General features: G+C 48.0%; 14 protein-coding genes across 14 annotated transcripts; 8 read left to right on the top strand and 6 right to left on the bottom strand.

The window, feature by feature from the left end:
- The first annotated feature begins 248 nt into the window (after nucleotides 1-248).
- V1508DRAFT_418035 (uncharacterized protein) lies at nucleotides 249-1,148 on the top strand. Its single transcript, XM_066940412.1, has 3 exons — nucleotides 249-425; nucleotides 470-597; nucleotides 648-1,148. Exons 1-3 carry the CDS (start codon nucleotides 409-411, stop codon nucleotides 764-766), a joined length of 264 nt encoding a protein of 87 aa, XP_066795710.1. The 5' UTR covers nucleotides 249-408; the 3' UTR covers nucleotides 767-1,148.
- V1508DRAFT_418031 (WD40-repeat-containing domain protein) lies at nucleotides 1,129-3,178 on the top strand. Its single transcript, XM_066940411.1, has 5 exons — nucleotides 1,129-1,850; nucleotides 1,904-2,272; nucleotides 2,327-2,712; nucleotides 2,764-2,947; nucleotides 3,006-3,178. The coding sequence occupies exons 1-5, from the start codon at nucleotides 1,200-1,202 to the stop codon at nucleotides 3,054-3,056; spliced, it is 1,641 nt and encodes a 546-aa protein (XP_066795709.1). The 5' UTR covers nucleotides 1,129-1,199; the 3' UTR covers nucleotides 3,057-3,178.
- V1508DRAFT_418030 (multi protein bridging factor 1-domain-containing protein) lies at nucleotides 3,071-3,972 on the bottom strand. The gene has a single exon (XM_066940410.1). It carries the CDS (start codon nucleotides 3,824-3,826, stop codon nucleotides 3,374-3,376), a length of 453 nt encoding a protein of 150 aa, XP_066795708.1. The 5' UTR covers nucleotides 3,827-3,972; the 3' UTR covers nucleotides 3,071-3,373.
- Nucleotides 3,973-4,089: 117 nt separating this feature from the next.
- On the top strand, nucleotides 4,090-4,840 carry V1508DRAFT_371057 (mitochondrial 54S ribosomal protein mL41). The gene is made up of 2 exons (XM_066937476.1): nucleotides 4,090-4,470; nucleotides 4,533-4,840. Exons 1-2 carry the CDS (start codon nucleotides 4,237-4,239, stop codon nucleotides 4,704-4,706), a joined length of 408 nt encoding a protein of 135 aa, XP_066795707.1. The 5' UTR covers nucleotides 4,090-4,236; the 3' UTR covers nucleotides 4,707-4,840.
- Nucleotides 4,711-5,846, bottom strand: V1508DRAFT_386807 (uncharacterized protein). Its single transcript, XM_066937826.1, has 4 exons — nucleotides 5,634-5,846; nucleotides 5,336-5,583; nucleotides 5,043-5,282; nucleotides 4,711-4,987 (listed from the first exon to the last, which is right to left on the bottom strand). Exons 1-4 carry the CDS (start codon nucleotides 5,684-5,686, stop codon nucleotides 4,899-4,901), a joined length of 630 nt encoding a protein of 209 aa, XP_066795706.1. The 5' UTR covers nucleotides 5,687-5,846; the 3' UTR covers nucleotides 4,711-4,898.
- V1508DRAFT_418024 (Rtf2 RING-finger-domain-containing protein) lies at nucleotides 5,780-6,899 on the top strand. The gene is made up of 3 exons (XM_066940409.1): nucleotides 5,780-5,843; nucleotides 5,888-5,989; nucleotides 6,042-6,899. The coding sequence occupies exons 2-3, from the start codon at nucleotides 5,984-5,986 to the stop codon at nucleotides 6,798-6,800; spliced, it is 765 nt and encodes a 254-aa protein (XP_066795705.1). The 5' UTR covers nucleotides 5,780-5,843; nucleotides 5,888-5,983; the 3' UTR covers nucleotides 6,801-6,899.
- Nucleotides 6,900-6,971: 72 nt separating this feature from the next.
- On the top strand, nucleotides 6,972-8,019 carry V1508DRAFT_418023 (FtsJ-like methyltransferase-domain-containing protein). Its single transcript, XM_066940408.1, has 2 exons — nucleotides 6,972-7,386; nucleotides 7,441-8,019. The coding sequence occupies exons 1-2, from the start codon at nucleotides 7,044-7,046 to the stop codon at nucleotides 7,959-7,961; spliced, it is 864 nt and encodes a 287-aa protein (XP_066795704.1). The 5' UTR covers nucleotides 6,972-7,043; the 3' UTR covers nucleotides 7,962-8,019.
- Nucleotides 7,994-9,508, bottom strand: V1508DRAFT_439624 (RNA 3'-terminal phosphate cyclase/enolpyruvate transferase). The gene is made up of 3 exons (XM_066942228.1): nucleotides 9,139-9,508; nucleotides 9,016-9,087; nucleotides 7,994-8,965 (listed from the first exon to the last, which is right to left on the bottom strand). Exons 1-3 carry the CDS (start codon nucleotides 9,266-9,268, stop codon nucleotides 8,049-8,051), a joined length of 1,119 nt encoding a protein of 372 aa, XP_066795703.1. The 5' UTR covers nucleotides 9,269-9,508; the 3' UTR covers nucleotides 7,994-8,048.
- On the top strand, nucleotides 9,449-11,699 carry V1508DRAFT_418020 (uncharacterized protein). Its single transcript, XM_066940407.1, has 2 exons — nucleotides 9,449-10,405; nucleotides 10,455-11,699. Exons 1-2 carry the CDS (start codon nucleotides 9,498-9,500, stop codon nucleotides 11,611-11,613), a joined length of 2,067 nt encoding a protein of 688 aa, XP_066795702.1. The 5' UTR covers nucleotides 9,449-9,497; the 3' UTR covers nucleotides 11,614-11,699.
- V1508DRAFT_136243 (uncharacterized protein) lies at nucleotides 11,418-14,029 on the bottom strand. Its single transcript, XM_066935981.1, has one exon. The coding sequence runs from the start codon at nucleotides 13,687-13,689 to the stop codon at nucleotides 11,701-11,703; it is 1,989 nt and encodes a 662-aa protein (XP_066795701.1). The 5' UTR covers nucleotides 13,690-14,029; the 3' UTR covers nucleotides 11,418-11,700.
- An 862-nt stretch (nucleotides 14,030-14,891) lies between these two features.
- On the top strand, nucleotides 14,892-16,076 carry V1508DRAFT_404479 (uncharacterized protein; the record flags this gene model as incomplete). The annotated part of the gene is made up of 1 exon (XM_066938631.1): nucleotides 14,892-16,076. The coding sequence occupies one exon, from the start codon at nucleotides 14,892-14,894 to the stop codon at nucleotides 16,074-16,076; it is 1,185 nt and encodes a 394-aa protein (XP_066795700.1).
- Nucleotides 16,077-16,102: 26 nt separating this feature from the next.
- Nucleotides 16,103-16,839, bottom strand: V1508DRAFT_386794 (kinase binding protein CGI-121-domain-containing protein). The gene is made up of 2 exons (XM_066937825.1): nucleotides 16,327-16,839; nucleotides 16,103-16,275 (listed from the first exon to the last, which is right to left on the bottom strand). The coding sequence occupies exons 1-2, from the start codon at nucleotides 16,792-16,794 to the stop codon at nucleotides 16,183-16,185; spliced, it is 561 nt and encodes a 186-aa protein (XP_066795699.1). The 5' UTR covers nucleotides 16,795-16,839; the 3' UTR covers nucleotides 16,103-16,182.
- A 1,317-nt stretch (nucleotides 16,840-18,156) lies between these two features.
- V1508DRAFT_439619 (C2 domain-containing protein) lies at nucleotides 18,157-22,523 on the top strand. Its single transcript, XM_066942227.1, has 5 exons — nucleotides 18,157-18,405; nucleotides 18,462-18,506; nucleotides 18,555-19,108; nucleotides 19,158-21,142; nucleotides 21,197-22,523. Exons 1-5 carry the CDS (start codon nucleotides 18,259-18,261, stop codon nucleotides 22,213-22,215), a joined length of 3,750 nt encoding a protein of 1,249 aa, XP_066795698.1. The 5' UTR covers nucleotides 18,157-18,258; the 3' UTR covers nucleotides 22,216-22,523.
- Nucleotides 22,524-22,633: 110 nt separating this feature from the next.
- Nucleotides 22,634-25,776, bottom strand: V1508DRAFT_135881 (uncharacterized protein). Its single transcript, XM_066935980.1, has 2 exons — nucleotides 25,308-25,776; nucleotides 22,634-25,257 (listed from the first exon to the last, which is right to left on the bottom strand). Exons 1-2 carry the CDS (start codon nucleotides 25,563-25,565, stop codon nucleotides 22,741-22,743), a joined length of 2,775 nt encoding a protein of 924 aa, XP_066795697.1. The 5' UTR covers nucleotides 25,566-25,776; the 3' UTR covers nucleotides 22,634-22,740.
- Nucleotides 25,777-26,819: the final 1,043 nt, after the last annotated feature.

Here is a 26,819-nt window from a genome sequence, read left to right as displayed (position 1 = left end):
GCGCGTCCACAGTGGAGGACGACCGCCAGGGTTCCGTCGATGATGCTGGCAGTGGTTAAGGAAGCTGTCTGCATCTTTTATTCGGTTGGCCGAAATAAGTTATACTGTGTTTCTACATGACTTTCTTAATTGAAAGTTAATAATAAGCACCACACATGGCGATTACACGAAACCCTCGCGCTGCTGCAGTTGTCATGTCTGGGCCCCTGCATATGCGTCTAGCCTTGCTGAGGACATAAACATAAACGCATACTCTAGATAATCCGTATTCGCGTAGAACAACGGCTCTCAATTGTGGAATGAGATTCACCTGATTCACAGAAATATTGCACTCAACACAGCACCGCATCTTGTAATCAATCAGTTCACAATCCTCGTACCTCTGACTTGAAGTGAAAGGACTTCATAATGAGTAGTCAACTTAGGTACGGCTCTCTGGCAATTTTTGGCCAAATGCTAACTAATGCAGATGGGGTGTAAATAAATATCAAGATGCATCTTCTCGCATGAGTCCTGCTCTTCTGAGAGCCCGGAGCAGGTACACGAAACGGAATATTGCCACTGGTATCGTGATTGCTGGAATTGTTTGCGGTATATGTATGTGCTACCAAGTTTACTGCCCGGCTATCAACGCTAACAATACGCAGATGCTTATGCCGCGACTGCGACCGGTTCCGACGATTTCAGCGATGTTCCCATGCCCCCGGTGCCTGAAAATAAAATTGAAAGACTTCGCCGTGAGAGAGGAGGCGAGAGTCGTACTTGACGTTCTTAGCATCGTCTCCTAGTATATATCACCTTAACACCTAGCCGCTGCAGCGTCTACTAATATTGTACATATATCAACGCATTTTACTCTTAAAATCTTGGCGATTATTATGTTTTCGGTCGTCCTGTCATATTGATCTCTTTGCTTTGTATATATGTGATAATTTACCAAACATGATCACTCAATGGGTTCTGTGTTTTGTCGAGCACCCGCCTCATAGTAATTAATGTGTCCTACAATGCTTTCCTGCAGCATCCGTGAGTGACATTTTATATGATCGGCGAGTATGATATACGGAGAATTCTTGCTGAACGATACAGAAGCCCGGGAGACCTGTACACTAAATCATTGCCATTTGGTATATGAAGCCATGATATCAAATAACCGAGCATTAATAATTGATAGATTCGTATACTGAGGGGTTGATATCATGTGGGCTAGCTTAGGAAGGGTAACGGCCATCGGTGCGACGCGCCCCACGCACGCGAACGCGTGCGATTCAATAATGGCCAATTCATATCAAGCCCCGTCTCGCAAGAATAATATCTTCAGCTACTGCACAAGAGCAATGGCGGACACAGACAGCAGTCTCAACGAGTATGAGCGTCAGCGACGCGCAAATATTGAGCGCAATAACGCACTCATTCGGGAGCTCGAACTCGCAGGCTTGAGTGCTGACATCGGGCCCGTCAGTACCTCATCCAAGCGGGTAGCGGCGCATAAACCTCGGCCCGCGGCCAAAAGGGCAAAACCGATCAAGAAAGAAGAGTCACCTGCTCCACGGCGGACGTCAGCGAGATTGGCGGGTCTGCAGGCTGAGTCTGAGGCTGTGCGAATTAAGGCTGAAGAACAATACGCTACTGCACAGGAGAAGGTTAAGGCTGAACGACAGAGGGTTGGCGGAGATATCAAGTTTGAGGATATTGCGTCTGATGCACTTTCAAAATTGTGGACGTTTAATGATGATGATGCGGACACTCAAAATGAAGAGAAGGTGATAGCGGGAGATATTGTTCAGTTGAGGAAGGATCTAAGTTCGTTGACGCTGTTTGAGAAGTTTGAACCTAACGACATCAAAATTGTGCGTCCTTCATACTGATGTGTACAATTGACAGCATTGACTGACCTGTTTAGACACCAGAACGCATTTACAACATCGGCTTTCACCCTTCGGTATCAAAGCGCCTTGTCCTCGCCGGCGACAAAATTGGCCATCTCGGGGTCTGGGACGTCGACGAAGTCAAACGTGAAGACGATGAGGAATATCCAAAACTTTACCTCTTCAAGGTTCATGCGAGGACACTCTCTAGTTTCACCTTCGCGCCGTCTGTCTCGGAAAAGGTCTACACTTCCAGCTATGACGGATCTATACGATCCGTCGATTTTACGACCGGTGTCAGCTCGGAAATATATTATGGCGGATTAGGCAGCGAGCCTGACGCTGTCAGCGAAATACACTTCGCGGATCAGAATCTGCTGTATTTCTCTACTTTGGAAGGAGAGGTAGGAATGTCTTCACATGATGCCCGCGGTAAATGCTAACAGTACTACACACAGCTCGGACGGCTAGATTTGCGAACACCAAAAGACATCACAAAATTTAGATTACATGAGAAAAAAATTGGTGGCTTCTCTTTACATCCAAGCGCACCGCATTTCTGCGCCACGGCGTCTTTGGACCGCAGCATGAAGTTATGGGATTTTCGGAAAATCAAAACCACTAGAAGCCATGAACTACAGGCAAAATATTTAACGAGATATGACAGCAGACTAAGTATAAGTTGCACCTCCTGGAATTCTGACGGTGGAATTGTGTGTAATGGATATGACGACACGATCAACATATTTAATCTCAAGGATTCGGTTACTTGGCCCGAGTCATTCACCGCACCCGAAGAACTGAAACCGTCGGCGACAATCAGACATAACTGCCAAACTGGAAGGTAGAGTTGTCCCTTTTTCACATCATTTCGTACAAGGGCTAAACCACTCAGGTGGGTAACAATATTGCGAGCGCATTGGCAGCAGAACCCACTGGACCAAGTCCAGAAATTTGTCATTGGAAACATGAACAGATTTATGGACGTTTATACGGCAGACGGTATTCAATTGGCCCGATTAGGAGATGCAGAACTTGTATCGGCTGTACCTGCTGCCTGTCAGTTCCATCCCTCGAAGGTATGACCAGCGAACTCTACTAATGACGCGTATCATTATGCTAACGGTGGTCATGTAGAATTGGATCGTTGGTGGGACCGCGAGTGGCAAAGTATGTCTCTTCTCTTAATGCATTCTTTTGGCGATAGAAGTACTGTACGATATTATGATAGACGAACGGAAGTTATAATAGGGTTTAATTGCTCTGCTGTCTAATGTAACCGGTTTGTACAAAGTCCAAAAAAGTCTTCCCAAGTATAACAATATGTCAAAGCACTAAATAGCAATTAAACACTTTTGACCCGAAAGAAAAAATAACTCCGGCGTTTGCAGACATATACAATGCCTGTCACATATACAGTGACAAAGAGCCAAATATTAACGGAGTTCATATCCTAGCCCGTGTCGCAATTGATTTTCTAATCTACTTTTCTAACTATGCATATCTCACTTTTTCTTCGGGCCGCCCAAAGGAGAACCTATGTCTTTCCCGCGCAATTTAACTCCAAGAGAACGTTCTAGCTTTCCAAGAAGTTGCTGATTCGGCACAGCCCTTCCCATCTCATAGTCGTTGATAATATTCGACTTCTCATTAACCTTAACCGCCAGATCCTTCTGTGTAAGACCTTTTTCTGCACGCGCCTTCGATATGGCCTTGCCGACACTGAAGTCGATCTTCGGTGGCGGGGCAACTTCATTTTCCCGATCGATCTTTGCTAATCGCTGGCCCTCGGTACCGAGAGCTTTATTCGCTCCCGCACCGTATTTCTTGTCGGTCGAGACCACCCCGCCGGAGCGCCGAGCAGCGTTAATTTCTGAATTCGATCGCGCGGTGTTGCTGTGGCGAGAGTTGGCCTTCTGGCCGATGTAGGTAACTGAGTCCCATTCTTGATCACCCATCTTGTAATATTCAAAAGTCTAGTAAAAATATAGTAGAATAACTTGTCGAAGTGTGTAAATCACTGTGCTAATTGGGTGAACTTGGACAGCCGATGCTCAGGGAGGAGAGAACTGAGAACTGTCTGTCGCGCGACCTTTTTTGAAGCTTTCGACGGTAACTCAGGTACATCTCAGTAGCAAACATGCACCTTTGAACTGGAACCGAGAGGGCATGGTTTGGGTTCAATAGAGAAGATTCTAGCAACTTTGGGCGCGTTGGTACATTTATGCCGTTTATATATTAGCGTATTGCTTATGGAATAGATGTATCAACGGTTAGATGTAGGAAATCGGAAGGTGTCAGTAAATACGACTATTATTACTTTTGAGTCCAAATTCAATCCAACTATCCCCTTTCATGATTACGAAGGATGAGGCCGACGAACGTGAACTGCTTACGGTTTTTTAAGGATCGGTTAATTCCGGAAATGCGGAAGTCGCCTCAAGGGCGGAGAAACAGGCTTACTACAAAAAATGGCAATAAGGACTTTTACAAAGGCACTGGCTCGGCGAATATGGGATGGCATACCAAGCATGGGAAATATATAATAGATTATCATAAAGTGCGGACGTACGTTGTGCCAGAGGGATTACATACCACTAAGGTGAGTACTGCAATGTTTAAAGTCGCGCAATTGTGGAATGAGTTGCCAACATTTAAGTATAGCTCGCTCCGTACGTTTCGCTTCTACTACCTGATATCCATAATGAGTTCAAGGGATACAAGTTCGGGGCGTATGATGGCAAGCTGTACATCGACAAGTACAAAGAATATTTGATTTACGGCGCCGATGAAAGTCCGCAGTCACGACGAAACGAAAACTGGGTAGAACGAGGATAAACATGGCTTGTACATATATTACTATCAAGAATTTGCTTCTACATTTGAATGGGTCATAATACACATTTTATTTTCAAAAAGCCTCATATCGTACAAATTTCAACCGTAATGTAGTAACGACCTATCTGTAAACGTAGCAAAATAAAAAATTTTATGATACAAATAACTGATAAAATCCATCCGAACAATGCATTAGTAAAACCGACGTTTTGGTTCTGGAGACGGAGATCGCGAAAGGGATCGGGCATCGCGTCCTCTGATCTGTAGTTGCTTTTTCTGAGCTATCAGGAACATTAGCAAATCTGCGCCGTGTATATAACTATACGCAATACAGACCTAATTCGAGATCTTTCTTCAGATCTTGAGATGGCTTCTTGGAGTGTATAAAATTGCAAAATCCGCCACGCATGCACTCCTTGGTCTCGTGTTGTCGACAACAGGCTTCCCGGAAATCTGTGACCGGACTTAACTCGGCATAAATAGGTCTGCCGGCGTACCATCTTGAATTGAAATTATCGCAAGCCTTTTGAGCGTCCTCTTCGTATTTAAATCTGCAGTACACATTCCCAATCAAATCTAATATATCGTCAGTAACCCATCCTTGGTGTCAGACAAAATCATATACATACGATCGTTATTATTCTCGCAGACAACCACCTCCTCTACTTCTCCAAACTTCGCCGCCTCGCAAAAGAAATCCTCGTAAAACGCATCGAAGTGATTCTGCATTTGCGATTCATTCAGCTTATTGCCCTGTTGATATGCCGGATTCTGGTACATATTCGGACACATCATAGTCTGTGAGTATGATGGCTTAACGTGTTTGCGGGAACATCTGTCGCCGTGTCTGCATGCTCCAATCTTGTAATAGAAAGAACTATTATACAGTTATTAAAATTACTTCTAAAAACAGTATACATCCCTTACCAGTTCACTTTATCTTGCTCGGTTCCAAAGATTGATGCCAAGTAGTTCGCCATTTGTGTATATTCAATTCACGATTTGAAAAACAAAATAAGAAGTCTTAGAATATGCAATCGCCAAGAATGTCGCCTTGAGGGAAGATCAAAAGTTGAAGTTGATTCTAGAAGACTTCAATTAACAGAGAGGTTCACAGTAGTAAAACTTTGAAATCAGGTGTGTGGCGAGTTCGTGATTAAGGTTCTTACTAAACACACAAGCGTGACCGATGAGATTCACATGGCGCCGACTCTGGACGTTCTATCTGAATATTGAATACTTGTCATTTCCTTTCTGATTACCTGGAGATCTTCGACATGGGAGTAAGTAGTGAAAATATATATATTTGTTGAATTACGCTAATATGAAAACTAGAACGACGGCGGCTCGATCCCTACGCGCCGCGAACTAGTCAAATCCACCAAAGGCGAGCGCACTTCCTCTGAACTGTTCGAGCAAAACCTATTAAATGCGACATTTGTCTGGAGTACTTGTCTCCTAAGCAAGCGGCCACTAGAATTACCGGTAGTCAGCGACTATCTAGGGCATTTATATAATAAAGATTCGATACTGGAATGGCTGATCTCGCCGGAGAATTTCGGTGATGGCGAGGCCATTGTGCCACATATTAAGAGTCTTAAGGACATTGTTGAGCTGAAAATCACGAAAGATGAGACCTCTGGCAAATGGACATGTCCGGTTACGGGAAAAGAATTGAAGGCTGGTGGTTCCAAGTTCGATTATCTGCCGGAGTGCGGGCATGTGTTTGCGGAGAGTGCCTTTAGGGAGATTGATACAGACAACTGCCTCGAATGTGGATTAAAGTATAACAAAGACAATGTTGTCACTATTAATCCTACGACAAAGAGTGATGTTGAGGCTAATAAAGCTAGAATGGAGCGATTGATAAACGGAGGATTAACACATTCATTGAAATCTGCGTCTAATAAGAAGAGACGGAAAAATGGAGAGGACGCAAACGAGAAGAAGGGCAAGAAGAAGAGTAAGGCTGGAGAGTCGATCCATAATGAAGAAACGTTGCGGATGACCAAAAAGGTCTTGGAGAGCGTTCAGCACGATATGAATAGCAGGAAACGAAGCGAGGCAATTCAGGACTTATATTTAAAAGCATAACTTGATGGATTTATTTTTATTAGTGAATAGTGATTGTATACTATTGATGCATTTGCATTTATTGGATCATCTATACTACTTTATGTAAACGTTGTCGGGGCTGTACGAAAGCCTAGAAGAGGTCTCCACGCTGATCAGTTCTGTCGAGCCGCACAAAATCACCGGGGCGAAATTTTTGTGATGGTTAGTTAACTTTGACATTGCTGGCGCCAAACTATACCACCCATCGTAAGATAACACAGGATGGGCAAGTGTAGCAAAGACAAGCGAGACCTTTACTACCGCAAAGCTAAGGAACAAGGATGGCGGGCACGGTCAGCATTCAAGCTGTTACAACTTGACTCAGAATTCCACCTTTTCGAAGGAGTGTCTCGAGTTGTCGATCTTTGCGCGGCGCCAGGATCATGGAGTCAAGTACTTTCTCGTTCGTTGCCCGAAGGGACAGCTACTATTGTGTCAGTCGACTTACAGCCCATTGCGCCGCTGCCGGGTGTTATTACTCTGCAGGCGGATATCACCCATCCTGCTACTTTAACGAATATCTTGAAATTATTTGGCGGCGAACCAGCTGACATCGTTTGCTCAGGTTAGTCCATAAACCGTTTTATGCAGGGAATGAATATGCTAACAGCAATTTCAGACGGTGCGCCTGATGTCACGGGCCTGCACGATTTAGATGAATATATCCAAGGCCAGCTTCTATTATCAGCACTCACACTAGCGACAAATCTTCTGCGACCTGGGGGCAAATTCGTTGCGAAAATATTCAGAGGCAGAGACGTTGATCTATTATATTCACAATTATCTCTTTTGTTCGATAAGGTCACTTGCGCCAAGCCACGAAGCTCGCGGGCCTCGTCACTGGAAGCATTCATTGTTTGCGAGGGCTACAAGCCACGACGTGGGTGGCTCCCAGAATCCTTGACTCTCGCTAAGATGAAACTTCCATTATATCTGGAGTCTACTAGTGCAAAAAGTATGGACAGGGAAAGAGCCATCGCTCCGTTTATCGCATGTGGAGATTTATCAGATTTCGACGCAGATGCCACATATCAGCTTGAGAAAGGCGTCGGCTCGATAAGTTTAGAGCCAGTACAAAAGCCGACCGCACCACCATACAAAACGGCATTAGAGAAGAAGAGGAACGGAACTCTACGATGAATGTCAGTGGAATATAGATGGAACTAAATAAATATGGCCTGTATAATACAATTTCATTAACCAAATTTTGAAAACCCCACCGGCTGGTTATGCGATCTTTTTACTAGAGTTTACGAACCCTACCCCTTTTATACTCACAACGTATTCATCTAGTCCTTCGGCTTGTTCATCTTCCTCGTCTAGCGTGTCCTGCTCTTTAATCCGGACTTCGATCCCCCACATTGTTTTTATATCTCGTAGTAATCGGACAAATCCTTCATCAATGACTCCCTTTCCTATCAGTACCCTGCCTACATCTTCCTTCCCAACGACCATTAGGACAATCAAAGACTTGACTTGGCTTCGACAAACCATACCACCCAGAGCAACCTCCTCCAACAAGGCTCTTGCCGCCCTTTCACCAACATCCTCCGGTGTTTCACCTGCCCCACCAACAGACTCTGCGGTGTAGCACCATCCTGACCGTGCCTCTGCCACAAGCGATACACCAAATCCCGGGCTCTTGCCAGACTCTTCGCCTCTCGCGACGTCGCTGTATATAAATGTCTCACAACCAGTTATACTTAGGACCCCCCTAGCACCTTCAATAATTCGATTCACACTCGCAGGACTGACACGAGTAGAATATGCCACGCCGCGTATCTTCGACACAGAGGGGGTCTTCACAGCAGCGTGGAGTGTGATGGGTTGCAAGACAACGTGTGGTAAAAATACACTCACTTCCCCACCACCAAGAGGTGGTGCTCCTCGTCTTATCACCCGTAATTCTTGCTGCATGATACCAAATTTGTTGTAAATAGGAAATAATGCTGTCCGAATTGTATCGACGCCAAGGTCAACACCATTGGACGTCACACCTTGGAGAGTGAGAGACAGTGCTAATTTGCCAAATGGCGCGAGGAGGAGAACGGGCTCGAGGAAGTAGCCGACTGCTCGCGAAAGAGGGCAGTTGTGAGTTACGGTACCATTTACTATCAAGCCTGGTTTGTAAATGACAGTGGTACCTATAATTGATTAGCCCAAATATCGCCTTCACATCTATAGCTACACATACCAGTATATGAGATTTCTATTACGCTACCGTTCGTTATAGCTTCCAACAGTCTCAGAAACGAAACCTCATAATCTATTCACATGTTATTTACCGTATATCCACAAGTAAAATTATCTAAGATACCCTTTAATCCTGGCTCCAGATCATCAGATCTGATCCGATCAATCTTGATTGCTCTTCCAGACAACGTCGCCAGCACAAGACGCATCCGGAAATCCACGTGCCCACTATATGAAACTGGTGGAGCAACCATTCTGTCTTTTTTATATGCAATTTCTCACCAAAAGCGAAATTTCGTATTCTCGCTAACTTTTGTAAATTGCGGAATATTTTTTCTCATATGCGTGGGGCTCAATTTTTTCAAAATCCGTTGGGAGAAATCGCAAAGCCTAACGAGAACCTTTTAGACCGTCCTCACCTGAATCGTTTTCGCGTGAAATCGACAATCTTCTGTTAATAGCGACACCGGACAGAACCACAGAATGTCGTCAGCTCCACTGTCTGACGAAGCGAGACCGGTTCGACTGCATATCTCGCCGTTGCCACAACCGCTCGCAACGGATTCATCAGATTTAGTTAGCCGGCTCTCACTCTTCGGTGTTCCACTCTCAGGGTTCTCAATTCACAAAAAGCCAACGTTAGACACTTCATTCGCGTTTATCACGCTGTCGCTAACAAAACAGCAATACAACGTATTACGAAAATCACTTAATGGCGTCAAATTTAAAGGAGCAGTCATCAATATCGAGGAAGCCAAAGCTCCTGATTTCACAATTCGTGCAGAAGCAATGATCCTGCAAAACGAAGATGAAAAAACATTCGGTGATGAAGCGCAGTTGTACAAACGTCGTGCATTGGCATTGAGAGAACAGCGATTGTTGCAGCGACGTCTGTATCATGTTCGAAAGGGACATTATCAATTTGGAAAGTGCGAGCGAGGACGATTGCGAGCGACTGAGCGAGACATCAGACAAAGTCCGCCGACATTCCGAATTAAGATTGGTAACAAAGCAAAGATTGTAAAGTGCAAAAAGCAGAAGTTATGGGGTAAAGCACGAGGTGGTGATGTCAATGAATTAATATGGAAGTTTGTGGATGACGAGGGTGAAAAACGCAGTGAAGTGGCTATCGGACGGTGGGTTAATGGGAAAGGCGACGAAATTGAAACTGTCAAGAAAGAAAGAGTGAGTGTTGGCGATTTCCCAATATCTAAGGCAGAGCTTGAGGACGAGTTGACGGGGTCAACTATGGAGAATGCAGAGATCGAGATAGTGCCTTCGAACTCTGTGCCAGTCGAGGAAGAGTCGGCGGAGGAGCGGATGCGTCGCTTAGAGAATGAGAAAAATCTGAGGATTCTGCACGACATGTTTGGTGAAGACCGACAAGAGACGTAAGAAATCTGAATTCCCTTGTCATGCGGACCAAAGCTAACGAGGTAGTGACTTTGCCTCAACAACGAATCCGACTAGGTCTAATGACGATGACGATGCCACTGATGACGACGATGCTATCTTCAACATTATTAGGTCTGGGACGCAGACCCAAGCGCCTGAGTTCAATGATGGTCCAGCAATTCATTACGATTTCGCAGACCAATTAGTTAACGTGGCTGACTCGGTTTCAAATGGCTTATATGATGATATCGAGCCGTTTACTACGGTGGCAGCGACGATCGACGGCAAGGATACGCAGGATATGTCTGCAGTAAGTGGCGTACAGAATGATGAGGGCTCGAATAGCAGAAAGTTTTCAACAAGCCCAACTTCTAGCGAATCCGATCAGGAAGAGTACAATGACAATAACACCAACGAGGCTTATGACTCAGACAACTCGAATTCAGATGACGAGGTCCCACCTAGCACTGATTCAGAATCCGATGGCAGTTCCTCCCCGTCTGAATCGGACACTGAACAGGAATTTGTGGGACATGATACAGAGCCGGCGCAGACGGTCGTGTCAGAACCTGAGAAGAAGCTTCGTCCGGATCTCACTGGAGGCCCAATGAAGAATGTCGTTACAGAGCGACTTCGCTCTCTTTTCAATCCCGACGAATCTAGAGATGTCTTTTCCTTGGTTCAAAATTCGGATGTCTCCGATTACGAAAGTGATGTGGATCATTTAGAAGAAGAAGAAGAAGAAGAAGAAGGAGGAGGAGTAGGCGGAGAAGGAGGAGAAGGAGAAACAGAACACGAGGGTGATAATGACGGTGAACAAACAAAGCGATCATCATCGCCGTTTATCGAACCACAGCTAGTAGAAGACGACGAAGTGGCTGCGCTGGCGCGACCAAGATCCCAAAAGGTCAAATATTTCAAACCAACGACAAGATCTCTCGAGAACATACCCCTACTGTTCCCGCATCCAGAGTCTGCCTTCTTGAATTCGCAGACGCAGTTTAGTAGAGCACCCACGCGACCAGCGTTAAGCAGAAGTGAGTGGGAAAAAGAGTTTTTCGAGAAGAGAGGTGAATGGATGCGGAAAGCGAAGCGGAGGAGGAGGGACGTTGTTCGGATGGTCCGTCGAAAAGAGGGAGATAATCCCGTTCGACACCGAGGCGGGAACAAGCAGAGCATAGATTCTGTCGACGGAAATTTGTAAGTATACTGGTGTACCTACTTTTGTGATAGATTACTACATGCTATATTTACCATATCGAACCCTTTATATGCAAAACTAAGTATTACATCAATAACCTCTAACCAAAACTCCGTAATTCCGAATGATGCAATCTTTATCTACCACATATTTGACCTGAACAATCTCCACGCACACGTTTATGCCTACGATTTCTTTGAGTCGCATGCGCACCTCGTGAGCGTCCGAGACACTAGAAGAAATAAAGGCACTGATTGACAGCAGGGCCTCAGTTTTCGTCTCAAGATAGTTGGCTATCTCCGAAATAATATCATCGCAACACCAACTTCCGAAAATGACAGCTCCATACTCAACACGATCGATCCTATCGTGTTTGCTGTATTTGACTGTAAACTCATCCTCCTCGTCGACGTCGCCTGTAGTGCAAGAACGAATATAACGTGTATTAATTCCGACACCGCCATATTCCACCCAAGCGCCAACAGGTAACGCAACGACCACTACAGCAAAAACGCCACACTCAACACCCGTTCGACTGGCAACGCGTATTGCCGCCTTCGCAGCTGCCAGTGAGGAAGTATATGCTGTCAAGTAATAAAACTGCCCGTGGTCGTCTTCGGACCGACGAACGACCGCAGCATCCATTACTCTTGCAAGATTTTGCATGGCAAGTACAGCTTGCCCTAGTACACCCTCGTCTTTGTATAAAACCATTCTTGCTGGAATCAAAGGAATTTGGCCAGCTAGGTATATACATTCCTGAACCGTACAGGCTTGAGCATACGGTCCGATATTGGCAGGTGCCCAATAACTCCGTCCTTGCACGTGCAAGCCGGATCGCGCCTCCGGGACACGAGTAATTATGGCTGTCAACGATGCACGGCAGGATGAGGGGAGCAGAGTGGAAATGCAGGCTCTGGCGGGTGGATTCGGTTTCGTTACGGGATGTGAAAAGAAATTCTTGTAGGACTCGTTTGCTGCTGGGAAATTTTGCATGTCTGAAAGTTGGAATGTAATGGATGTTATAGAGTATGGATCCGTGATTTTGAAGGTCTCCATGACATTTGAAAGCTGCTCAAATATAGACGTAATCTCGTCAGATAAGAAGGAACTGTTGGGTGCAGTGATATTTGCGACTGAAATGGTGGTTGGGGATATTCCAATCGAGAGTTCGGGTACAGCAGCAGGGCTGACAACCATTTCTGCGTTATTCGATCCAAAGTCTGTGCCTTTCAAGTCTTCAAATATGCCCTGGAATGGCTCGCTTAGAAGTGGGGGGACCGCAATGTTGTCTATCCACTCCTCGGCAACTGCATCTTTATCTTCAGCATGCGCTCTTAACTTCAAATATGCAACGTCACCATTATCATCGTTCACAATTTGTGTTTCATCCACAGCCAGCTTCTTAACAAAAACAGGACAGTCAAGAACCAGAGTCTCATACTCGCCCCCTTCGCCACATATATGACTTCCGTACATCTGATTAAGTTTAAAAAGCTCATGCCGCACTTGTTCCAACGATCTGCCGAGATGCCGTTCAGCAGTTAAACCTGCACCAGCAACTTTGATAACGATAGCATTGATGCCACCTTGAATCATCTCGTCGAACAGCGCAGCTTGATCACGCTGCCAGAGATAAGCTAGGACTGTCAATCCGAGCCGCGAGCACACGTTTTCTACGCGGCTGCGCTGATATGTGGACAGTATTGCACCGACGGAAACCGCCTCAATATCCGGATGCACAGCCTTGACAGTTTGCAAAAGAGTGTACAGGTCCTCAGTCTCATCGGCAGCAGTGGTAGCATAATCTAGTTTTGTGGTGACTGAAGATCCAGTAATCGGGGCACGATACATCGGGATTTTAAGACAGTCGGAGTATAGATTGAGTACAGAATGCCCAACGGTCTGGTACATAAAACTGTCCATTTCGTGAATCACGTCATCTTCGTCACTGACTATAGACTGGGGAGGAGGAGGATGTAAATTCGCCAATGCAACAACGTCGTGCCCGTTTTTGATACAATGGAGGATATTGTAGCAGGAGTCTTTTCCGCCAGATACCAGCGCGACAGTTTTCATCTAGCACAAAGATTGTTAGTTCAGCTGCAACGATTCCGTACCTTCAACTAGCAACTAGTTACACCAAAATTTTAGAGAAAATGTCCCGAATTTTCTATAACGAGCATCAATTTAAAACATGCAATGCCCGTCTCAAACACATCGGTCGTGCAGTGTAAGCTACACGTCGCAAACACGAAATAATCTTGCAATGCTCGGACACGGGAACCCTTTGATTTACCGGTTTCCGCAGTCTGTAAATCTCGAAGATCTTCACAGACTTTGAGCACTGCCCATGTATAATGATTAAAAAACTCAAGAATACCAAATTAAATAGAGTAATATATTACCTTATATTATTGATTAGCTTACCAAATTTTTAATACTACATTAATTGTTTGCAAGTCATACGATAATTCTATAAATGCAACGTCATGATCCGAATAGAGTGGTGCCCACATACCTCCAAACTGTCTCGGATTGTACATGGGACATGAAATTTTTCTTTCGAGGTTCATGGGGCTGAAGACGACCATTTCCACTTCGGGACTAGTTCAGGTAGGGGAACATGAATAGCTCCACTTTTTCACCGCCACAAGCAACGACGTCATAGCAGTGGCTGTGTACCACGTCACCGGTGTCGACTAAAAAGGAACCGCTCGTTGCACACACCCTATGATTTCAGCGGTCTGTTTAAATGTTCCTGACTGATATAACTGCGAGGTGAAATAAACATAGAGGTCAAATCATGTCTCCAGCGTGCTTCGGGGGTTCGGGCTCTATTAACCCCGACCACCAGGCGCATCGCGCTGCCTGACGCCAGAGTGACATCACACGACCAAGAAATAATTCTATTAAAATGTTATTCACAGACAGCTTAGTGAAGGCGATACATTCCGAATCCAGTAACCGACAGGGGATTTGATATCGTCAGCTCCGGTCTGGCTGAACTTCGATTGATCTGCCTCCCGGTCGGGCCAGCCCGTTATGTCGGCCGCGACAACGACGAGAAGCGGTGGTTCCAAGACGTCTCCTGCTCGACAGCTTGGCCACCTTGTATAAAGGTTGCGTCTTTGTTCGTCTCGTCGTCTATTGTGGCTTCATTAATACATATCTCCTTTGCCCTATTCATTCATACACATCCTTTCAGTATTCATTCATCAATATCGACTATCGCAATGGCATCCGAAAGCCCACCTCTCGGCCCACGAAATACGAACCCAATGACGCCGTCGTCAAGCAGCGACCTACCGCCATTCACCTCGGCGTCGCAAATGTCCAGCATCGAATCAGCGTTCAATAAGTTGCGTCTGACTTCGCCGTCAGATTCGTCAGGTGCGACTGATGAAGCGTCGGTGCCGACGTCATTGCTGGCTGCGCACGACGGAGCCTTTATTGCTGACCATGCGGCTGCGTTGCGATATGCAAGTGATTGGCACATTCCAGAGGCGTCGCGCGTGCCGTTTAGTGAGATTCCCGAGATTCTGATTTCGCTTTTTGGGACGTTTAGACGCGATTGTGTCAGTAATGCCGTGCCATATGCAGCATCACATACAGAAGCAGACAACGAGGCGAAGTATGATGACATCATGAGGCAGCCGATATCGGCGAATGATCACGCCGTCGGCGAGGCGAGATTGTTTTACTCGTCGCGAGTTGACGCACCGTTTGAAGTTTTTGCTGTTAAATGGTCAGGTGAAGAGATACTACCAGACGGTACTATCCACGATCGCGAGCTCGACGGCGAAGGAAATCAGATGAGCCGACATACATCCGGTTCCTCGGGATCGACAGGGTCTGACGAGTACGAGCATGATCGCGCTATGTCAAGATCAACGTCTCTGGACTCAGTTGGCTCAGAGAAAGGCACATCTAATGACGATCATTCTCTACGGAAAATCACCAAGATCGTGACAAAACATTTCGCAGGCGACCATGCTCACAAACACAACGGCCCGCTCACACCAAGACACAAACAACATAACCCATCCGCGAATACGTTCCGTTCTCTTATCAAATTGCCGCCCCAGTCGCCGCTGCGCTCCATTTCGCCAGATGAATGGGATCCGAAGGGCGCGTACGGGAACATTCTCGTGTCAGTCAGTGCTGCGACAGGGAGCCCGGTCAAGATATACCAAGCTGGCGGTGGGCAGGGCAGGGTATGGTACTGGATTGTCGGACGGGTAGTTGGACACGATGTTCTTGTAGGTGTTAGTACGTTTGCAGTCTTTGGAACCTACGACGGTGATGCGGGGGGGAACAATGAAGGGTCGAAGGAAGGAGGACAGAAGATGGCCGTGACGGACTTCAATGACCACAGTGCCACGCCGTTGGAGAGGGCCGTTCATGAGGAAACCTCCGTGCCAACTGAGAAGCAGTTACGGGAGAGGCGACTGCAGGGTCTGTGAGATGCATTTTGTACATAGAGTTTGCGGGAAGCATTGTAAAAATGTTAGAATGGTACAATTATATATTTCAACAATCTATCGTACACTTTGGACACATAACTTCAGCCTATAGATATCCACGCAATGCAATCGCACCAGAAATGACATTTGTGGCTTCACTTCTGTCGGCCAGTGATATTCCCTGCTGAATTTTGTAATTCTACGACATTAGCAATGCCGAAGTTCTAGAACACTACGATTTGACTCTTACCTTTCTGACTGTCTCTACATCTGTCAAGGCTGCAATATTCTCATCGGTCACCGGAATACTCGTGCCCTGAACAAGCTCTCCCAACTCGTCCCACACCGAATTGCTTCGCTCCACCTGAGCCGTGTCGACCTTAACAACAAGCAGACTGTCACTATCGTCGTTGATCCCGAAGCGTCTCAACGACTCTGCAATATTCATTGTACCTCCAAACGCAAACACAATCTCCGAACTCAGCGTCCTTGTCCGCATTCCACCAGCTTCCATATCCGTCAATGCACGATAGACGGCAGCGAGAACGTGGGCAAGGGAAAGCACACTGCGCGGATCAACAAACGCGTAGGAATATCGAGTGTTGCCGGATAATAATTCCCCGCGAATGCTGGAGGCATTGGTCACGGAGGTGTACAGGCCGATGTGGACCGCGCTTTGTGGAAACTGCGGGAGTCGAAGTGTTAGACCTGACGCCATGGTTGTTTATCTATTATTGCGCCGCCTATACTGATGATAAGTCGGAGACCGACAGTGAAGACACTGAAGATATCCTTGCAATTTTAGTGCAAACTATCGCCTAACCCTAATCACGTGATAAGACCTAACCCGATGATGCGAACTGAAGGTGACAGACTTATCGTACATATTTGAACGGCATAGGCTGATGCAAGATTGCAGAGAGTCTGTACATGAAAACCGTATAAGGAGGCACAAATGGAGATGCAGTTTGGCGAGCGACAGCATGTGTAGATGAAGAACGTAGGAAGAGGGATGTTAGAAACTCGTTAGCTGCGTTTTTCTATCTGCAGTCTACAATAAGCAGGACTCCCATGTCCATGTCGACAGGCTGCTGAGCGCGAGACGGCAGACCGAAGTTACAGAATAATTGTCATCGTTTTGAGACGGATGGTTTCAGACTCCGCGACAACGGAAGCACGCTTTCTTGCGAATAATGACGGTAAGATTTAGACGATATGAATGGAGCGAGTAAACAGAAGTGCATGCACATGCCGAGGCAGTTGCAAGAGCAACAGCGGGCAGGAACGGCGCCGGTCTTAACGTTCTAGAAGGGCGCAAATTGGGCGACGGATTTGTGTCTGCTCGTGTTCGAGAGAATAATTTTTTGTGGCGCAGTGCAAAGGGTTCGTTAGGGCCGCGCCTCGCACTTTTAGTGCGAGGCCTTGGTTGTCCTGTGCGAAGTGTTTGTGGAATAGCAACGATAGAATAGTCGAAGAATGTGCAGTGACGTGAAGTGCAGAGGTTCAGGGTTTGCGGCCGGCGCCCAGAATCCGAAGCTCTGTTACTGGAGTATGTGACAACCGGCAGGATTTCGGCACGATGTTGCCTAATCCGTCCAGCTGTTCTGCCGAAGCCCCCAACAGAATAACCAACACCGAATATATCTTATTCTTTATAAGTTGGGCAATGCGTATAGAGAGTGGAGGAGTATCCGGATATCGGTTCATGGACAGTCGCTGGTAGCTGGCTGGTAACTGATATTCCTGTGGCCGTTGGACTCCGCCTGTAGGAACCTAATGAATGTAAACCCTGTGCCCTTCACTGCATAGCCTATTAAATAAGCATTATATGTGCGAGGTCATCTTCAGACTGTTCGATTCGACGTAGACAGATCAGCGTAGGTGACTGCCCTTATCACCAGAAGGTCGACAAGGTAATTGAATTCTACGAGGAAGCCATGCCACCTGCAACTTGCAGCGCGCCGCACGCGGGCCAAGAGCCTTGTCTACCAATAGCATTTCGAGTACGCGCGGAGTCCGCCTATGGAGCTGTACCCATTGCGCCGCTTATAGCCCTAACCCGGACAACGTCGTCATGCCAATCGAGATCATTTCAAGATCTTCTCCGCCTACGTCGCATCTCCCGCTCCTTGCTCCCCCTCATCCTCTCTTGCTTCGCCAGCTACGGCCTCTACTGTGAACCATGTCTTCCAACGGTTCAGCTAACGGTAAATCGCAGTCGAGGCTCGGCATGATGCGAGGCCTCTCATCAAATGCGTCAAATGTCGTCACTGGCACTTTCGGGGCTGCCACTGGCGCAGTATCCGGCACCGTTGGCATGGTTGGCAGTGTACGTTCTCATAATTTCTCTCTGATCCTGTGTGAGCTAACCAATTGATATTCTAGGTCGCCGGAAAGGCCGTCGATGTTGCAACTCTTGGCCAGATGAAGGTGCGTCCAGCGGTCTCCATTGTCTCATTCATCTAACTCCTTGTGCAGTCCGAACGCTCCCCACCTCCTCGCGACTCGCGCTGGGACATGCACCGCGAGACTGAACCCGCCAAGGAAGTCGATGGAGAAAAGGCGCCCAAAAAGAAACTCAGGCGTGCCATCGGCGCCTGGATCGACAACGTCGAAGACGACTATTTAGACGAGGACTTGCGGGATCGCGTCACATTTCTCGAGTACTATCTCAAGGACAAGTTATTTGGCGACTGGTACCATAATGCTGCTGTGATCTTCATCACTTCTTTCGTATCTTGGTTGATCGCCCGTCTCGGTGGCGGCCTAGTCTGGATCGTCATCGTCATGGCTTTCGCCTCGACCTACTACCGCACGTCGATTCTCCGGGTCCGCCACAGAGTCCGTGATGATCTCACGCGTGAGTCTGCGCTCGTCAAACTCGAGACTGATGCGGAGACCATGGAGTGGCTCAATTCCTTCCTCATCAAGTTCTGGGCCATCTATCTCCCTACTCTGAATGCAACTGTCATCGAGACCACCAACCAGGTCTTGTCCGGTGTCAAGACTCCTCCTCCGATCGATGGCCTTGCGTATGTCCTTGCGTTACTTTGATTCCAATCAATAAATTAACTAGATCAGGCTCAAGCGCTTCACTCTCGGTACAAAGCCTCCTCGAATTGATCTCGTGCGCACGTATCCAAAGACTGAGGAAGATGTCATCGTCATGGACTGGGGCTTTTCTTTCATCCCCAACGATACTGAGGATCTTACGTCTCGTCAGCTCAAGAACAAGATCAACCCCCTCGTCGAGCTCCAGGTTCGTGTAGGTAAGGGTGTCGTCTCCGCTGGCATGCCCATTCTAGTCCAAGATATGGCCTTCAGGGGTTTGATGCAGGTCAAGATCAAGCTCGTTACATCCTTCCCCCACATCCAGACCGTTAGTCTGTCGTTCTTAGGTGCACCGTACTTTGATTTCATCCTCAAGCCGATAGGAGGTGAGACCTTTGGCTTCGACGTCAACATTCTTCCCGGTCTTGAGAGCTTCATCAAGTCCATGGTCAACGACACTATAGGTCCGATGTTGTACGACCCGAACACGTTTACGCTCAATATCCAGCAGATGCTCGCAGGCGCGCCCGCCGACGCCTCAATCGGCGTCCTTGCTGTCACAATCTACAGTGCTCGCGGTCTCAAGACCGGTGACATGCTCGGTAACACCGTCGATCCGTATGTCAAGATTTCCCTCAACGGTCGGGAAGAGCTTGCCCGCACGACCGTCAAACGAGACACGTCAAGCCCGAGGTGGAACGAGACCAAGATCGTGCTGGTCACGTCCCTCGCCGATGTTTTGACCATGGAAGTTTTAGATTTCAACGATGTCCGTAAGGACCGATCGCTCGGTACTGCCACATTCGCTCTCGAGGCCCTTGAAGAGGATCCCGAGAAGGAGAACGTCATCGGCAAGATTCTCAATAACGGCAAGGAACGCGGCGAAGTCGTCTTCGATGCTCGCTTCTTCCCGACTTTAGCTGGCAAGACTCTAGAGGACGGCACCGTCGAGCCGCCGCCACTTCTGAACACCGGTATCGTACGCTTCACTCTTCACCAGGCCAAGGACCTAGATCTGGCAGTCAAGAAGGGATTCGCCAGCGGCGGTCTCAGCCCGTTTGCTGTTTACTCTGTTGATGGCAAGGACGTACACACGACCAATGTCATGAAGCGCACTAACTCCCCCGTCTGGGACGAAGCGCACGAGGTGCTCGTTACCAACAAGCAACGCACAACTCTTCTTTTCACAATCAAGGATTCTGGCTCCGGCACTATTGCGACGTACAGGGCCAAACTTGATGAGATCATCTCCCAGAACGAGAAAGGTAATGACTGGTTCAAGCTCTCGCCTGCTGGACGAGCGCGCATCTCGGCAGAATTTAAGCCCGTCGCAGTCAAAGGCCTCTCCCGCTCTGCCGGTTATGTTCGTCCAATCGGCGTGTTGCGATTCCACTTCTATAAAGCGACTGATCTCCGCAACCTCGAGACCGTCGGCAAGGTTGACCCATACGTCCGCGTCATGGTCAACAATTACAATAAGAACCGCAGCGTCACAATCCACGGCGAACTCAACCCCGAGTGGGACGAAGTCGTGTACGGTACTGTTACGGCGCCGGACGAAAAGGTCGTGCTGGAGGTTATGGATGCCGAAAGTGGTGGCAAGGACAGATCTCTGGGAGAGGTTGTTCTTAATGCCGAAAGCTTTGTCAAGAAGAACGAGTTGGGTGAGTATGTCGAGTTCATTGACCCTACCACGCGGTCGGGACAACTAGTCATGCCTGGACGAGCACCAAAGGGTATGTTGTACTATAACGTGTCGTTCTTCCCGTGCTTGAACATCATGGATGCCGAGGAGATCGAGGAAGAGCAGAGGGCCAAAGATCAGGCTGCAGCCGCTGCCCTTTCTGCGGCCCCTTCTCAAGACGGTAACCAGAAGGACGAGAAGAAAACGGCTAAGGAGACTGTGAATGGCGACAAGCCTGATGCGACTGCTGCTGCTAAACCTGTCGACGCCGAGGGCAAAGAGGTCGTCCCCCCCAAGCTCAATCTCAGTCCCGAGGAGCTTTTCAACTATGGTATGTACCGGACCGCTAAATTATTAAGTGTGATCAACCTGCTAATCGCTGTAGATTCTGGCCTACTAGTGTACAAGATTATCGAGGGCAACTTCGCGCGCTCAGATCTCTTTGTACAGTTCTTCTTTGATGACTTTTTGTGCCCGGACTTCGTAACAGCAGGCAAGTCCCACGGCAGCAAGCCACGGTTCGACGAAGTCGGCGACGCACTCATTCGCGAACTCGAATGGTCCAAGATGCATATCCGGTTAACCAACAAACAACGCTCGCTCCGGGATGATGAAGACTGCGTCGTAGCGTCCATGACAGGCTCGACGCTTGCGCACCTAAAGCAGGGCTTCAACCAACCCGCAACAATCAACTTCGTGTCACAAAACCCAGGTGAGATTTACACGCTCAAGGTATTGTTTCGGTACATACCAGTGCTCATGACGCTTGACCCGTTCGAGAGCCACAACAACCAGGGGTTCATTTCCGTCAAGGTTGTCGAAGCGACTAACTTGCCGGCCGCAGACCGTCGGGGCAAATCTGATCCATACTGCGTGTTTGAGCTAAATGGCGTGAAAGCATATAAGACCAAGGTCATCAAGAAGACGCTCAACCCGGCCTGGGGCGAGCTCTTCGAAGCCCCAGTCCCGAGGCTGTCAAGCGCGAAATTCGCGGTCAAGGTCTATGATTGGGACATGGGTCCTTCCGAGGACGATTTCCTTGGTGCGTCGCCGATAGATGTCAGCCGTCTGGAGCCGCTCAAGACAGACACCCAGATCCTGACCCTCGACGGTAAGTCGGGGCAGATCCGGCTCGAAATGAGGTTTAAACCTGAGTATGTCATGCGGACGATTCGAGGCACGGCCACGCTAAGCGGCACTTTCGCCGTCCCAGGCCGAGTCGTAACGTCCGTCGCCGGCGCTCCGATGAAAGGCGTCGGCATGGTCGCGGGTGGCGTTGGCAAGGGTGCGTCATTCTTTAGACACGGATTCAAGTCGAAAGATAAAGACAAAACGTCCGTGGCTGATGATGATAACGGCAGTATACTGTCTGGTGCTGCGCACAGTAGTAAGAGTGGGGGATAATCTTTTGTTGTTTATAGTTTGGTTTGATTAATGTTACTTCTCACTGTTATTTAGGGTTTGTAAAAGTGTTAACTTTCTTTAGTGTACGAATACGCAAATAAGTTTTGTTAAATTTTGGATTATTGTTTGTTGCAGACACGTCGTACTCCATATAATGAATTTGTGTAACGAGTATTTGAGGGCGTACTTTCATCGCAGACGGTGCTACGATTTCGCGGTATGACTCGTTGCGGTTCTTGTACTCTATTGTACACTAAATATACATAGTCCGTCGCCCCAAAAATTCCAACCCGCGGACTTAACGAGAACATCAGAAGCCATCGTTGAAACAATCCGCGTTCGCTAGTACTCGAATTCGAAACAGTCAATAAGCCAAATGACTAAAAACTAGACATACATAAACCACCCAGCCTAAACTTCCCAATATAACTCCAAATCCCAAACAAAGCTAACACAAACCAAAATGGTGCTTCATCCTATAGTTTGCTCTTTCGTACTTCGCTCCCTCTCGAACATCTTGCTCGCTTAGAATATAACTCTGACTTTCCCTCGCCAAATAGCAGCGCCATAACCGTACGTCTTCAACTTGCCACTCCCACCAGCGCGTTCCTCGTCCGATTCAAGACCTGAGACGCCGGTATTAACAATACTAAGCATTCCGAATAACGGTGGCGCTTCGCAATTCACGTTACGACATTGCGAAATGTCGAGGCTTTGCAGGTTGACGCACCCGTTCCCGATGGCGTCGACACCCGCATTCGTAACTCGCACACATCCGCGGACGGATAATGTTCGGAGATCCAGTAAATGCCGTGCCACCGCGCGCAGACTGGCGTCTGAGACGGCAGACCCGCAGAATGCTAGGTTGAGAGACTTCAGAAGTGGGCATCCCAGTGAGAGAACCTCGACACTGACGTCCGACAAGGCGCAGCAAAACGACAGATCGAGTTGCTCGAGCGCTTTGGCGGCCGCCGCAAGTGACACAATCGCCTTGTCTGTCAGGAAAGTGCAATCCGCGAGGCATAGTTTTCTGAGCCGTGGGAACGGGCGCGCAGACCAGTATCCAAACCCGACATCTGTGATTGTCGTGCAGCGTGTCAAATCCAGCACCTCGAGTCGTGAACTCGCATGCGCGGCGAGGTGGTGCATCGACTTGTCGGTTATATGTTTGCAGTAGCTCAGCGATACCCGCTTCAAATTCGGACACCCAACGATAGTGCCAGGTGGCGGGGCGCCCGGGAGCGAGTTCGCGGATTCTGGGACGACCCAGCCGACGACGCGTGCGAGAGTGGCGTCTCCAACCTTGCGACAATTGGATAGATCAACTTCTTCGAGTGTGCGGGCTATCGCAGGGACCGTAAGCTCCATGACTGCCATGCCGGACACGTCCCAGACGGACTTCATGCGGAATACGCGAATGTCGCGGCCAATCGAGGCGACTAGATGCGCAAAGCCTTCGTCGGTTACGTGAAAGCAGTTAGAGATGTCGATCACGTGTGGTCGGTTACCAACAAACGCGGAGATCGACTTTATCGTCGAGTCGTCTATTGATGTATTGTAAGGCGTCAAATCGAGCTTCGTAAGAATGTTGGGCGAATGCAAAATGATATCTCGCCAGTGCTTGCATACACGTTGAAGGTGGACCAGATCCCGCAGCGGAAGGTTACACAGGACCTTTACGAGGATCGCGTCGGGAAGTCTACCGGCGATCACGTGCGATCCAGCTCTTCGTGCTCGCTTATGCTGCTTGTACACTCTGTCGGCAGATATGCTTGCCTGACGACGGGCTGAGTGACTTCGCTGCTTGACTAGATTTTCTGCATTCGGACCCAGCTGGTCTACAGCTGCAGTTGTCGCAATTGCCGGAGATGGCGATCGAGAGGACGATGTCGATGACTCTGACGAAGATAACGCTGATGATGACTCTGACGACGGCGATGATTCCAAACTTAGCCGGTTCATGCTTTCTGTAGACAATAACGGCGACCCCGACATGAGCGGGACGGTAAGAGCGCTTGGGTTCTCTTCGACAGAGTCAATGTGATCGGAAGTCTGAGAAAATGGGTCTGGATCAAGCGGCTTCTCCAGCTCGTCTTTCTCAACCGGACTCACATCTGCTGTAACGCTAGCTTGTGCCGCTAAGCTCTTGTCATCCGTGGCAGGCGCCCGCCTACCAACTTGAGAACTCGAACTCGGCGAGTAACTCGGCTCACTCGCTGTTGACAAGCTAGCCATGCGCGCCCGCGCAGTTTTTTCAATAGCTTCTAATATTGAGGGATACTTCTCCATCACGGACTTCAGCGCCTTGCTCGTCAATACCAAACAGTCCACCATCGTCACTGACCGCACCGATGCCGTCCTTGCGGGGGCAAGCGACAAAAATGTGACTTCTCCAAAATGAGCTCCATTTGTTAATCGGGCCCTGACGTGCTGAGATACCTCGTCCAAGACCTCTACTGTTCCTGACACTATGAAAAATAGCTCTCGACCAGGCAAATTCTGGCGAAGAATATATTCAAACGGCGAGTACCGTTTCGGCTCAACAGATAAGACAAGCGTATGAAGAATATCTGGTGGCAGCGACTCAAAAAGTGAGATGTCTTTCAGTAAATCCCGGATCATGAGATTAGAAAATGGTGTTTCTCGAATCGGCGTCGACTGAATCTGTTGCGATGCACTTGGTACAGTAGTCGAGGCTGATGCAAGGTTCGTTGCGGCCTGATCCTGCTTCTTGCTCAGCTCTGCAGCTTTCTGTTTCTCTAATATATTCAATCGTTCCTGCGCCTCTTCTCTAATCGCTTTTTCAATATCCGGATACTGTGGGAGAACTGCATTGAGCGCTTCTGCAGTTAGAACGACGACCATGCATTTAGTCCGCGCAAGAACAGACGCTGTTCGCGGCCTGTTGAACAAAATGCCAATTTCACCAAAAAAGGCACCAGCAGTTAGTTCCGCATACACACTCTCGCCATCTCGAGAGGTGACACCGACGGCACCTTTTACGATCCAGTACATTGCTCTGGCATCTTCACCTTCCGTCAACTACGTCATTAGTTAGCCAAATCCACCGACCACATAATTGGAAGACGCACAATGTAATCTTGAGGGGAATAAAACTGCGGTCTCAGTTTTCTCGTGATAGCCATTAAACACCCATCCGGCGCAGAGGCAAACAGCGGGAAAGACCGTAAGCGATCCATTATCTCTAGCGGCATTCCGTTCTGGTCGTGGATTGCAAGGGGGGACGGCCGAGCGGGAGCATGGGACTTGAATGACGGCGCACCCGCATACGGGACAGGTATTGACGGCGGGGTGGCGTGTGAGCGATTGCGTGTGGAAGTTCGTCGCATGTTGTTGGTGAGCTTATAGCCTATGTTGCGCGATGCAGGCGTATGAGTAGTGGCGACGTTGCGTGCGATCCCGACTGGATGCGACTACTAGAATGGTCTGCTTCTAATAACGTCAAACTAGGCAATTACCGTAGCAAATGCGTGTGCAGTGAAATAGCGACAGTGTTCAATCGACTGAAATCGGGCGATTGGTAGATACGCTTTGACAATGATGCGACAACCAGACTCCTCAAGATCGACAGGCTAAATTGCTGTCCAGACTGAATAGTTAGTGTCAATCGTGGGCAGGAAGTGTGGGACACGGTCCTCTCCAAGTGGGAGGCACTGAAGCTCAGTTGGAATGACTATCACCGTCTCCACATTAACGCCGATGTGCCGAGAGCACGACGATAGGGGGGTATGCGAATGAAACGTGCTGCGAGTCAGAGCAGTTTAGCGATTATAGAGTGGGTTATGGGCCTAGTTAGCAACGGCCGTAATTGTGAAGACGGCAGGCCACTATGCGCGATGGGCGGCGGATGAGGTTCTTCCGCTGTTTGGGGTCTGGCGTTACTTTTCCTGAGCGCGTTCACTTCGACTTTCGCTACTACATCATCCGTACAAAAACCAAATGCGCGGGGGTCAAGTACTTCAATTGTTACCCGGGCTTGTGCCCACTAGTCGAAGTTTGGAAGCAAACAGTTCTCCACCAAGCCTAATTGCTTTCTGTCTTCCAGTCGACAATTAACTAACCACTCTATCGGTTCTACGGTAGTATTCATGGACAGCTATTCGACTTTTAGTGATACGATTACTACACATGAAGTACAGGTACGAACGGGCAGAGGAAGCTGAGAGTTTGGCTCGATAACACATCGTCATTGTTTTTCATAAACTCTCATCGCACCCTGACCGGTACGAATTCCTTTGAACTATTACCTCTTCACTAACCCAGTCCTGTCTACATATCATAAGTCTCGGAACATACAGAAAAGTTCTACTATACCCAGCATACGTGGCAAAATAATATGCACTTCCTTATCTGTAATTGGCACAAAGTCCATTGCGCAGATATGCAGTGTACCTTATGACGTCGTTCTTATGTCATCGCCGCAATTATACATACTATTGCAACTTCGACTCGTCATTGACTTTCTCAACTCTCCCTTAGTTCCTAGATTGCAGCCACTTACTCAATTTAACGAGGGTTACTACTTACCCGCAAGTCAAAAACATTGTCACACTTAAAATTACTTATGTGCTTGTACTCGACGC

The sequence above is a fragment of the Lipomyces doorenjongii genome (assembly GCF_038497915.1).
Source record: "Lipomyces doorenjongii strain NRRL Y-27504 unplaced genomic scaffold V1508scaffold_26, whole genome shotgun sequence".
Taxonomy (NCBI): domain Eukaryota; kingdom Fungi; phylum Ascomycota; class Lipomycetes; order Lipomycetales; family Lipomycetaceae; genus Lipomyces; species Lipomyces doorenjongii.
Note: the sequence above shows the minus strand (reverse complement) of the source record. Positions and strands in the feature narration are given on the sequence as shown.

Coding starts and splice junctions, on each gene's coding strand:
- V1508DRAFT_418023 (XM_066940408.1), top strand. CDS start 7,044: ATGGGCAAGTGTAGCAAAGACAAGCGAGACCTTTACTACCGCAAAGCT. Junction 7,387..7,440: donor AGCTGACATCGTTTGCTCAG/GTTAGTCCATAA, acceptor CAGCAATTTCAG/ACGGTGCGCCTGATGTCACG.
- V1508DRAFT_386807 (XM_066937826.1), bottom strand. CDS start 5,686: ATGGCGAACTACTTGGCATCAATCTTTGGAACCGAGCAAGATAAAGTG. Junction 5,584..5,633: donor GAGCAAGATAAAGTGAACTG/GTAAGGGATGTA, acceptor ACTGTATAATAG/TTCTTTCTATTACAAGATTG. Junction 4,988..5,042: donor GAAGAAAGATCTCGAATTAG/GTCTGTATTGCG, acceptor TGTTCCTGATAG/CTCAGAAAAAGCAACTACAG.
- V1508DRAFT_418035 (XM_066940412.1), top strand. Junction 598..647: donor TGGAATTGTTTGCGGTATAT/GTATGTGCTACC, acceptor AACAATACGCAG/ATGCTTATGCCGCGACTGCG.
- V1508DRAFT_386794 (XM_066937825.1), bottom strand. CDS start 16,794: ATGGCGTCAGGTCTAACACTTCGACTCCCGCAGTTTCCACAAAGCGCG. Junction 16,276..16,326: donor ATGTAGAGACAGTCAGAAAG/GTAAGAGTCAAA, acceptor CTAATGTCGTAG/AATTACAAAATTCAGCAGGG.
- V1508DRAFT_136243 (XM_066935981.1), bottom strand. CDS start 13,689: ATGAAAACTGTCGCGCTGGTATCTGGCGGAAAAGACTCCTGCTACAAT.
- V1508DRAFT_371057 (XM_066937476.1), top strand. CDS start 4,237: ATGAGGCCGACGAACGTGAACTGCTTACGGTTTTTTAAGGATCGGTTA. Junction 4,471..4,532: donor AGGGATTACATACCACTAAG/GTGAGTACTGCA, acceptor ATTTAAGTATAG/CTCGCTCCGTACGTTTCGCT.
- V1508DRAFT_418020 (XM_066940407.1), top strand. CDS start 9,498: ATGTCGTCAGCTCCACTGTCTGACGAAGCGAGACCGGTTCGACTGCAT. Junction 10,406..10,454: donor GGTGAAGACCGACAAGAGAC/GTAAGAAATCTG, acceptor CTAACGAGGTAG/TGACTTTGCCTCAACAACGA.
- V1508DRAFT_418030 (XM_066940410.1), bottom strand. CDS start 3,826: ATGGGTGATCAAGAATGGGACTCAGTTACCTACATCGGCCAGAAGGCC.
- V1508DRAFT_418031 (XM_066940411.1), top strand. CDS start 1,200: ATGTGGGCTAGCTTAGGAAGGGTAACGGCCATCGGTGCGACGCGCCCC. Junction 1,851..1,903: donor AACCTAACGACATCAAAATT/GTGCGTCCTTCA, acceptor TGACCTGTTTAG/ACACCAGAACGCATTTACAA. Junction 2,713..2,763: donor CATAACTGCCAAACTGGAAG/GTAGAGTTGTCC, acceptor TAAACCACTCAG/GTGGGTAACAATATTGCGAG.
- V1508DRAFT_439619 (XM_066942227.1), top strand. CDS start 18,259: ATGTCTTCCAACGGTTCAGCTAACGGTAAATCGCAGTCGAGGCTCGGC. Junction 18,406..18,461: donor CCGTTGGCATGGTTGGCAGT/GTACGTTCTCAT, acceptor TTGATATTCTAG/GTCGCCGGAAAGGCCGTCGA. Junction 21,143..21,196: donor CGAGGAGCTTTTCAACTATG/GTATGTACCGGA, acceptor TAATCGCTGTAG/ATTCTGGCCTACTAGTGTAC.
- V1508DRAFT_135881 (XM_066935980.1), bottom strand. CDS start 25,565: ATGCGACGAACTTCCACACGCAATCGCTCACACGCCACCCCGCCGTCA. Junction 25,258..25,307: donor ATTCCCCTCAAGATTACATT/GTGCGTCTTCCA, acceptor CTAATGACGTAG/TTGACGGAAGGTGAAGATGC.
- V1508DRAFT_439624 (XM_066942228.1), bottom strand. CDS start 9,268: ATGGTTGCTCCACCAGTTTCATATAGTGGGCACGTGGATTTCCGGATG. Junction 9,088..9,138: donor TCTGGAGCCAGGATTAAAGG/GTATCTTAGATA, acceptor ACATGTGAATAG/ATTATGAGGTTTCGTTTCTG. Junction 8,966..9,015: donor AATAGAAATCTCATATACTG/GTATGTGTAGCT, acceptor AATCAATTATAG/GTACCACTGTCATTTACAAA.